This window comes from Salvelinus namaycush, chromosome 5 (assembly GCF_016432855.1).
Source record: "Salvelinus namaycush isolate Seneca chromosome 5, SaNama_1.0, whole genome shotgun sequence".
NCBI classification, from domain to species: Eukaryota; Metazoa; Chordata; class Actinopteri; order Salmoniformes; family Salmonidae; genus Salvelinus; species Salvelinus namaycush.
This window is the reverse complement of record NC_052311.1, coordinates 49635581-49644935: the sequence shown is the minus strand read 5'-3', so window position 1 is coordinate 49644935 and position 9355 is coordinate 49635581. Positions and strand designations below refer to the sequence as shown.

General features: G+C 39.9%; 2 protein-coding genes across 2 annotated transcripts; both read left to right on the top strand.

The window, feature by feature from the left end:
* The first annotated feature begins 1520 nt into the window (after positions 1-1520).
* LOC120047611 (1-phosphatidylinositol phosphodiesterase-like) lies at positions 1521-3615 on the top strand. The gene is made up of 2 exons (XM_038993151.1): positions 1521-1599; positions 2504-3615. The coding sequence occupies exons 1-2, from the start codon at positions 1544-1546 to the stop codon at positions 3345-3347; spliced, it is 900 nt and encodes a 299-aa protein (XP_038849079.1). The 5' UTR covers positions 1521-1543; the 3' UTR covers positions 3348-3615.
* A 176-nt stretch (positions 3616-3791) lies between these two features.
* LOC120047610 (transmembrane protein 176A-like) lies at positions 3792-7429 on the top strand. Its single transcript, XM_038993149.1, has 7 exons — positions 3792-3944; positions 5143-5341; positions 5454-5567; positions 5807-5863; positions 6058-6282; positions 6578-6700; positions 6848-7429. Exons 2-7 carry the CDS (start codon positions 5168-5170, stop codon positions 6911-6913), a joined length of 759 nt encoding a protein of 252 aa, XP_038849077.1. The 5' UTR covers positions 3792-3944; positions 5143-5167; the 3' UTR covers positions 6914-7429.
* The last annotated feature ends 1926 nt before the right edge of the window (positions 7430-9355 follow it).

Below are 9355 nucleotides of genomic sequence, written 5' to 3'. Positions count from 1 at the left end.
CTGCAAATTGGCCCTTTAAATTATTGGAGTTTTTGTGCGGTAATGAGCATAAAATCCCACATGCATTCATTTAATCCTTTAATGACATGAGAATTAGGTTTAGAAGGTGAATAACAGCCTATTAGGCCTAATAACTAAATCAGAGCACTGCACGACCCTAATGCATTTGACCTAAAGTCATATCTTGTAAAAAAAAATGATTTATGAAAGCTGTGATGGAAACAGGGAGTTTCGGTAGGCTTCAATTTTATAAATGCCAACAGATAATTTGTTCATTGGACATGGTGGGATCTTTTTGTGTCGGTAAAATTAATTATGCGAGAAATGGCGGTGGAAACGCCTTTATGCGCAAATATTGATTTGATATAATAATTATCTTATGAAAGTACATTTGGATGTGGCGCGCGCGCAGGGGGAAGGGAGTCCCGAGTGAAAAAATTTTGGGATCCCCTGGTGTAGATAATGATTGTAGGCATACTATCTAAACCAGGGGTGTCAAACTCATTCCATGGAGGGCAGAGTGTGCGGGTATTTGTTTTTTCCTTTCAATGAAGACCTAGACAACCAGGTGAGGGGAGTTTCATACTAATTACTAACCTTAATTAGTCAATCAAGTACAAGGGTGGAGCGAAAGCTCGGCTCTCCGTGGAATGAGTTTGACACGTGATCTAAACTGCTGTAAAATACATTTTCCATAAGCAAAAATGTTGAATTTTCAGCTGTTTGAAGCTGGTGTAGCCTACAAAACCGAAAGTAAAAGACGCAAAAACTAACCTTTAAACCGGGAGCCACAGCCCACCTAAAACTGTTCTACCGCTTCTTAGTAGGAAAAATAATGCACTCACTACTGTAAGTCTTTGCGATATGACTAACATGTAAAACATCTTAGACTTGCTTTCAATGGGAATGACAGTAACAAGTTAAATATTGCAGCTTTAAGCGAAAAAGAACATTGTGTGCACTACATTCTCACGCACGGACTTTTAGATTTTAGAATATTCGCATGAAAATCTGTATCCAATTGGGTGTAAACCTACCGACTGGTGGGAAAATGTGCATATGTTCTTTATGCAGATTTTAGAATATTCATATTAAAATCTGTCGCCAAATTGGCTGGAAACCTAGCTAATGACATTCTTAAAGAGGCTCGTCTCACATTGGTGAAGGCAGATCAAGGCTGAGAATGTACCATTTGATTTCATTTGATCTTTTTGAAGTGTGCTTAACCTTTCTCAAAGAAAAAGAAAAACAGTAGGTAAACACTACGAGTCCACACCTATCCTTTATCAGTATGCTATAATTCTGTTGCCAATCTGCAGAGGTCAAAACACCAGCACCTGTGTGAAACTCCTTAGTCCAGAGCTGTATGTGAGTATCCCAGTCTTTAGCCAGGTGAAACATTTCAGTATTTCAGTCTTGGTATAGGAAAGCCATCTAGAAAAGGTAGGCTATATAGAAAATCAGGAGTATGATTTTTGGATTTGCATTATATTATTCATGTTTTTTGGCAGGTTGTTGAATGTTTTCCTCCTTTAACGTGACCATGAGGACCACTGGGAAAGCTCTGTTTTGCCACCTCTACATGTTACTGCTTTTTGTGTAAGTATGGCTACAGGTATTTAAAATAAGTCTCCATTAATTCCAGAATGTATATTGTAGGGGTTTACATTGTCCACTCTGAATCGACCCTAACATTTCTTCTTTTAGTTTAAACTTAATGGAAGTAGTAAAAAAGTTTATGAAAAGTGAGCAAAATGCTGTGAGTCAATTGATGTTTTTGTGGTATACCATACATATGGTGTAACGTGTACACTGGGAGTCGGGAAGCAAGTTCAGCGAGTGTATTTAATAAATAAATATGGAACAAAACAAGAAACAGGAGTGGCGTACCGACATGAAACATTGACGCCTAGGGATTGAACTAAAGGGAGTGATATGTAAGGTAATCAGGCAGGTGATTGAGTCCAGGTGAGTCTGATGACAGGTGTGCTTAATAATGAGCAGCCTGACGACCCTGAACGCCAGAGAGGGAGTGTACGTGACATATGGCTTTGGTGCAAGTTGTAATTCACAGGGATACACAGATATTTAAGAAAAAGTAAGCATAGTCTGGACTGATTGTTTAAAAAAAATATATATTAATATATTTTTTTATCATGGTTTCTTTATTTGGCTTTTCAATATTTTACAAACACTACCACCCTCAATCCCATGCTCCGTTGACTGATTATATTCTCCCATCTGTGTATGAAAAAGCATGGTACCTAAGTAAAGCCTCTTCAACCTTTCAGTCTCTATTATCTAGCTGATGACCTTTGATAAATGGTATGACATTAGTTGCAGAACAAGGTGACTTTGGTAAAGTGAGTACACTGCTCAGGAAAGTGCAAGGTGACACCTTTTTTTTACTGTGAGCTTATACACCATTCATAACCCTCAAACACCAATATTTCGATGACAAACAAATGATGAGTCAATCCTTTGTTGTATGATTTACTTTTAGAGGTTTTTGCCAAGGAAAGGACCTCTTCTTCAATGACAAAGGACTCCTACTCCCAGAATCCTACAAGATTGGCTGGATGGAGGCCATTGATGACGACAAATTAATCTCTGACATCACCATACCTGGTACCCATGACACCATGGCTCTCTATGGAGGCCCAGCGGCAGAGTGTCAGGCCTGGGAGTTGGGGGATCAGCTGAGGGCCGGCATACGCTATCTGGACCTCAGGATATTCGCCTTTGAAAACAAACTCTATGTCATGCACTGGGTTGTCTACCAACACAAGTCGTTCTATGAGGTCCTTGACACGATCAGAGCATTTTTGTCCGAATTCAGAAGTGAGGCGGTTCTCATTAGAGTAAAGCCTGATTTGTTTGATAAAGAGAATGTTGAGGAGCTGATTGGAGAAATGATTATTGATGATACAGATGTATGGGTGAAGTCTGACATGCCAACTATGGCTGAGGCAAGAGGAAAGATGATATTTGTACAGAAATCCAGCTTTAAGCTGGGCATTCCTCTCTTGGAAACAGACAGCAAGGGTGACTATGAAGTTACGCATATTGCAGACAAGGAGAACAAAATTGTGAAACACTTGACACAAGCTTCAGGTGATTGTGGTGGGGATTATATTGTTCTGAGCTACTCCAGTGGCACTGGCATTGGCACACTGTTGGGCATGTTTCTAACTCCCAAGAAGGTGGCTGAAAAGATTGACCCATGGCTCGATCAGTATCTGAGACAGTTCTCCAGTGACCACAGCAGTGCATGTTTCGGGGTGATTGCCATGGACTTTCCTGGTATCGACCTCATTCAAACAGTCATTAAGATCAATGATTGGTGAAGTGTTCACCCATGGAAGTCATAATTATATTGCTGTCTGAAATGTTAGTTAACACCATTAGATTAAGTCCAGCAACAACACATGACACATACTATACTTGATTGTGCTCATATTGAAAAGGAGCGAGAAAGAAGACTATGACAAAGTAAAGAATTTAGTGATTGTAACGTAGTATTGGCATGCGCTCTTAAACAACAATAATGAAGACTTGGCACTACACGTCTTTGTACTTTGCCCCTGCTTGCTCTATTAAAAACAAAGAAAATCATTAAAATGGCAAAGAACAACTATGGAGTCCTTGCTTTGTGCGTGTGTGTGTGGTGGGGGGGGGGGGGGGGGGGGGGGGGGGGGGGTTCTTCAGTATGGCAGGAAATGACAGGAATCCATTATATGTTTATTATTCAGTGAGGGAAGGGTTAACTTCTCAGGATCTCTTTAAAGTGAGGAGGAGGGCCTGTTGGGAACTAGCTGAGACTGGCTGAGCCCTCCCTACCAGCTACTTCCCTGTAAGGAAACCAAACTGCGCAACAAGCAGACTGGTCTGCCACTGTGATTGAACAGGACCTGTAGAGGTGTCCATCTCAATTGCAGGAACGGGTGAGCTTTTCTCTAAAATACATGTTGAATAATACGTTTTGAGTGAATTTAAATCTAAAATCTGTGTGTAGTTGTTTCATGCTCTCAAAATGAAATGATGTAATTACAAAATAGTAAATAAATAGATTATGTTAAACAATTCACACTGCAAAGTTCAGCAGTTATAATCTATGCAAACATTTGTTAGGGTTTACATTCGTGAGTCGGGATGGATTTGATGGGGAACACCCAATGGTTGAGTTTGTTTTGCATGGCCGGGTGCTCCTGGTGGGCGGAGTTTGCGTATTTTAGACCATTCCATTGGTCTTTAAGTGAAATCTCTACACACCCGGGGCACCGGGACATGCCAAACGAACTCCACCACTGACAGACGGATGTGTAACTTCTGGATAGTACTGTATTTTACAGTACTGTTTAATCTGGTTTACTGGGACATTATATGGTATGTGTACTTTCTGCTGCTAACTAAAAATAAACACTATTTGTAAATACCTGTAGCCTACTGGTACAAAATGGGTGGAGTTCTTTCTAATTCAAAATGGCTGCCATTGATGGCATCGCCCAGTTGGGTGCTATACATTGTAAGTGGATGAGTGAGTTTCCCCCATATCTAAGTAAACAATCAGTGGCATAAATGCTTTATGGTAAAGTGATGCAGAATTGTTGTGCTGTACTGATTTGCTTGAATTCATAAGTTAATTGAGCAACATGGTAATACATTTGCTGTTTCAAGTCATTTCCCAGAAGGGGGGAGTTATGTTGTGCACTTCCTGCTCATGTGTAGCAGAGGCTCTACCCACTCATCCCCACACTTTATGACATGCCCTATCTCCTATCATCTTTCAATGAGGCAAGAGATTACCGCAATGAAGGAAAGCAAAGCAACAAAATAATGGGTAGATTCACTTTAATGTTGTCCACGTGGGATGGAACCTGTTAGTCACTATGACCCAATACACACTGTAGCAGTGACAGTAAGAGAGCCCTTATTTAGGTCATATTCAGAGTGCTGTACAATGCAATACATTCTCTAACGGAAAGGATAGTTGGTCCTTTAAAAAAAAAGTTGTATCCTGCAGATACAACACAGACTTTTTCAGATGTTATTGGAATGAATGTGCACCTTTTAACATCATGACAGTATAAGGCATACACACTTATTTTAACATTAAGGTGATTGTTCTGCCTTTTGTTTTAGAGCTGTGTAACCAAGAGTGGCCAGCATGTCAGTGACTGTGACCAAAGGTGGAGGGGTGACTGTATTTACTGTGAACTCTAAAGAAGGAAGCAGTTGGCCCCTGCTGTGTCAAATACTTGGGACCTTGTGCTACAGCCCATCATGCTCTGTGTCCCAGGGACTGCGGAGGCTCCAAGCAAGTTCCCAGACAGCTCTGGGGGTGGGTGAACTAAAATAACACACACCACAACATGCATGTCTATCATCACTGGGTGTCATTTGTCATCGGAAGTGAGAGAGAGTTTTCTAAAATGTATTATTTTCTTTCACAGACTATACAGATCATGGTGGGAGTTCTCAACATTGGCTTGGGAGCAATCCTTGTTAGCACGGATTATTCTAGCTCACTGCGATGGAATGGGGTTCCTTATTGGCTTGGTGGTGTGGTAAGCTTACTTTATTTTGTTATCGTTTACCATGTCATCATGTTTAGTATGGAAGCACGTGATTTCACTTGGAGTTATAACCACAGTAAACAAAACCAGGAAACATAAGTAACTGCCTACCCACACTTAGTCTTAAAAAAAAAAATGCAGGGTTAAAGTCAAATGTTTTTGTTATTTATTAGGACAAATAATGTGTAGGTTGTTCGTATTTGATTTTGATATGTGTGCCTTCTCCTTAGTTTATAGCCGTTGGCATCATGTGTATATTGGCTGAGAAGTTCCCCAGTTCCTGCTTGGTGAGTTGTTCACTGATGCACATACCTTTAACTCTTTCCTGTCATTCCTTAGCCTCATTCCCTTCCTCCATTGAACAATCATTCAATCTGATCCAGCTGAATTATAATCATCAACTGAATATCTGAGATATCTAGACCTCTGTGGTTTACTCAGTTGAGTCAAACTGGTTTTATATTCCCTGATTGTGTTTTAGGTGGGCATCAATGTTTTGATGAACCTGTCAGGTGCTGCTCTGGCCATTACTGGAATTGTGCTGTATGCTGTAGACCTGGCAAACTACAATTTCTGGTGGATTTGCAATGATGACAACTACAACTGGCGAGATGACTACTATGGCGGCCAGGTGACAAAACCACCCAGTGATCCGGAGAGGGATAGACTCTTGGCGAAATGCAAAGATGCCAAGCAGATTGCTCAGGTGAGTGCTTTTGAATTAAGTTTTTTAATGATATCCATCATGTGAGGAAGGTGTCCCTTGTCTGTTCTAAGTAAAATATATGAACATTTGATTAGAAGGATCAAACTGCTTAATTTAGCAATGAACATGTGTCCTTAAACAGAGATAGTGGGTACCATGTTTAAAGCACATTCTAATAGCTGGTATGCCAGTCTGTTTCTGTATTTTCCAGTGTTCACCAACAGCGCTATCTTGCTAAACAATCCAGTCAACTGTCAATATGTTCAAATCCTCCATGTGTTTGTTCTACCATTAGATGTTGATGAATGCCTTGGACATCGTACTCATCGTCCTTGGAGTCCTTCAGCTTTGTGTCACCATAAGCTCTGCGGTGTTGGGTATCAAGGCTTTGTACAAGAATGGAAAGGAGGGAAAAGAGGTATGAACAGAGAACCCTTGAACAGAGCGAATACAACGGCCATAGAAATGGAAGTAGAATACGGATATGTAGATACACACACACAACCAAGGTAATGTTTGTTGTGTCCTGCCAAGTAATGTGTAACTTTGCTCTGATATGTTGCAGAACATCCGGGACCTGGAGCAGTATAAGCCTCTGCTGGAGGAGGTCACCACTAACCCTGCAGCTTAAAGAGCACTGATCTGATATACTTTATTGACCACGTGGGGAAATTTGTCATGGACGATTAAAGAGTGATGCTGCTTCCACATGAAATAGATAAATAAATCGAATGAAATGTATTCTACATAAATGGATCATCATACACCCCCCTCCACACCCACACATTTGTTGTTATACATACAGTATGTAGTACATATAGTTAACTTACTTAATTTACTTCCTTACTTAATTTACTTCCTTACTTAATTTACTTCCTTACTTAATTTACTTCCTTACTTAATTTACTGTAACGCCTGCTGTGACTTTGTTTTGTTTAAATGATAACTGACACTGATTGTGTCTTCATGATTTTTGTATTGGTGGTTTTTCCAGAACTGAAAGGACAGTTATAAAGGGGACTATATCAAGTTAATAACTGAATTGACTCTTGTATATGATATTTTTTTTCTGCATTTTGATAATTTCTTACTGTATCTTTTATTCTATTGTCCCCCCTCTCAAAAAAAATAAACTGTCTTAGCTCAACAGTTTGAAAACCATTTTACTTAACATTGCCATCAGGTGGCAGTCATTCCCATACAAACATACCACATTGGTTGCTCATAGGTTTTCTTTGACGTAAATACAGGTAAACTGCCAAAATAAAGACAACACCAACATAAATTGTCGCATTATCTACTAAGTTAATATATGGAATTGTTTAAGATGGTCATCAAATTGATAATTTAGCCATTTGAATTTGAGGACCCCAGTAGGTATATAAAAAAATATATATATTTGATGAAACATTGAATTTGGCCTTTACTGCTATAACCCATAAACACATTGATTAACACATTTGTACATGGCAAAACAGACAGTCCAAAAATAAATCGTAAGGAATAAGGTTTTGAAGTGTCTGTCTTATACACTGGCGTAACGCAGTTTCTCTGGATCCCGCAAGGTTGGAGTGGGCCCCCACTCCCTACAATAGGGAGTGGGGAGCCACTACCAACCACTGTCCATGGTGCTGAAATTGGGACATATCTATGCGGTTGCCTATCGGATCGATGATAGGGTTTCTGTGGTGCCAGGGCATGTAGCGTATAGCTTTGCTTTAGCAAATGGATACATGTTTATTGGTAGGCCTATTTGGTTGTCATTTTCTCATGTTAAGCTTAACATTTCACAAAGCTGTACACAGTGCCGCAAGGCTGCCATGATTTAACATTCCATTGAAGAGTGGGACAACATTTCACAGGCCACAATCAACAGCCTGATCAACTCTATGTGAAGGAGGTGTGTCTGACTGGTGTGACTGACTGGTTTTCTGATCCACGCCCCTGGATCATGTGAAATCCATAGGTTAGGGCCTAATTAGTTTATTTCAATTGACTGAATTCCTTACATGAACTGTAACGTTTATATTTTAGTTCAGTTTTCGTTTTTCAGTTTTAACCTCTAACCCAAACCCAAATTAAAAGGGCAACACACTCGCTAATATCTGTTGTCTGCAGTTACATCTGTCTACTTTTTAGAAATTGCATTGAGGTTATCATGCCAACTAATCTTCCTGGTGCCTGAGTCAGCTGCCAGTCAAACTCTGGTAGGAAACTTCTGTTCTGTTGCCAGCAGTAATGTAGCCTGAAATGATTCAGATATGGTTGACAACCAATATTGAGAAACCTTGCATGTCCGCTCAGTTTTATAAACAGTAAAATGTATCATAAAACTCAAGTCTGTTAAGATATATTATCCAAGCAAAAATCCAAAGCAAAAATTATTCAAGCCCATATTTCTCCAAAAATGTAACCAACAACCCTGAATGTGTCAGATACACCTGTCACGAATTGCACAATCTGGAGCAAATGTCTTCACACACCTTCAAATTTATCTAGTGTGTCTGTAGCAGGTGCCTGCATTGGATCCAGTGTTGTAGGTGGGAAATCCAAAGACAATACATTTATAATAAGAGTTTGAGTGTGGTTTTAGGCGTGACCGCAGGTATGTCTGTGTCTCAAAACCTTTTTCAAGGAACGGTTTGCCTTCTTTATTCTTCAGACACAATTATCTGGAGGGATTAAAATCATAAAGTACCAGTCCCCAAATGTGAAATGTGTCTGCCTCTGTGTTCAACCTCTCACATTTTGTCAAAGTGAGGCTGTGGGTGGTTACATGTATTTCTAAGAAAAATACCTTGGCATTCAGTCAAAGCTACCAAGGAAGGACGCTATATTGAGTTTTAGTGCAGTCATGGTCTCCTTCAGATGTTTGTGCTTTCATGAGCTGAAGGTTATTGAGCTGCCTTTGTAGCTAGGACACAATAGACTGACAACATTCAATGGTTAGTGTTTGCACTGAATGTGAAAGCCTGTAAGTATGAAAGCCACTGAAATAAGCCTCAGGGTATCTTTTGTTACCAATGCTTACTTTAATACACAATACTTTTCCATTGTGGGAAATGTCTTTGAG

Bases quoted from the DNA above. Each gene is read 5' to 3' on its own strand.
- LOC120047611 (XM_038993151.1), top strand. From the start codon at position 1,544: ATGAGGACCACTGGGAAAGCTCTGTTTTGCCACCTCTACATGTTACTG. The intron at 1,600-2,503 runs GTAAGTATGGCT...ATTTACTTTTAG, and splicing joins TACATGTTACTGCTTTTTGT to AGGTTTTTGCCAAGGAAAGG.
- LOC120047610 (XM_038993149.1), top strand. From the start codon at position 5,168: ATGTCAGTGACTGTGACCAAAGGTGGAGGGGTGACTGTATTTACTGTG. The intron at 5,568-5,806 runs GTAAGCTTACTT...CCTTCTCCTTAG, and splicing joins CTTATTGGCTTGGTGGTGTG to TTTATAGCCGTTGGCATCAT. The intron at 5,864-6,057 runs GTGAGTTGTTCA...ATTGTGTTTTAG, and splicing joins AGTTCCCCAGTTCCTGCTTG to GTGGGCATCAATGTTTTGAT.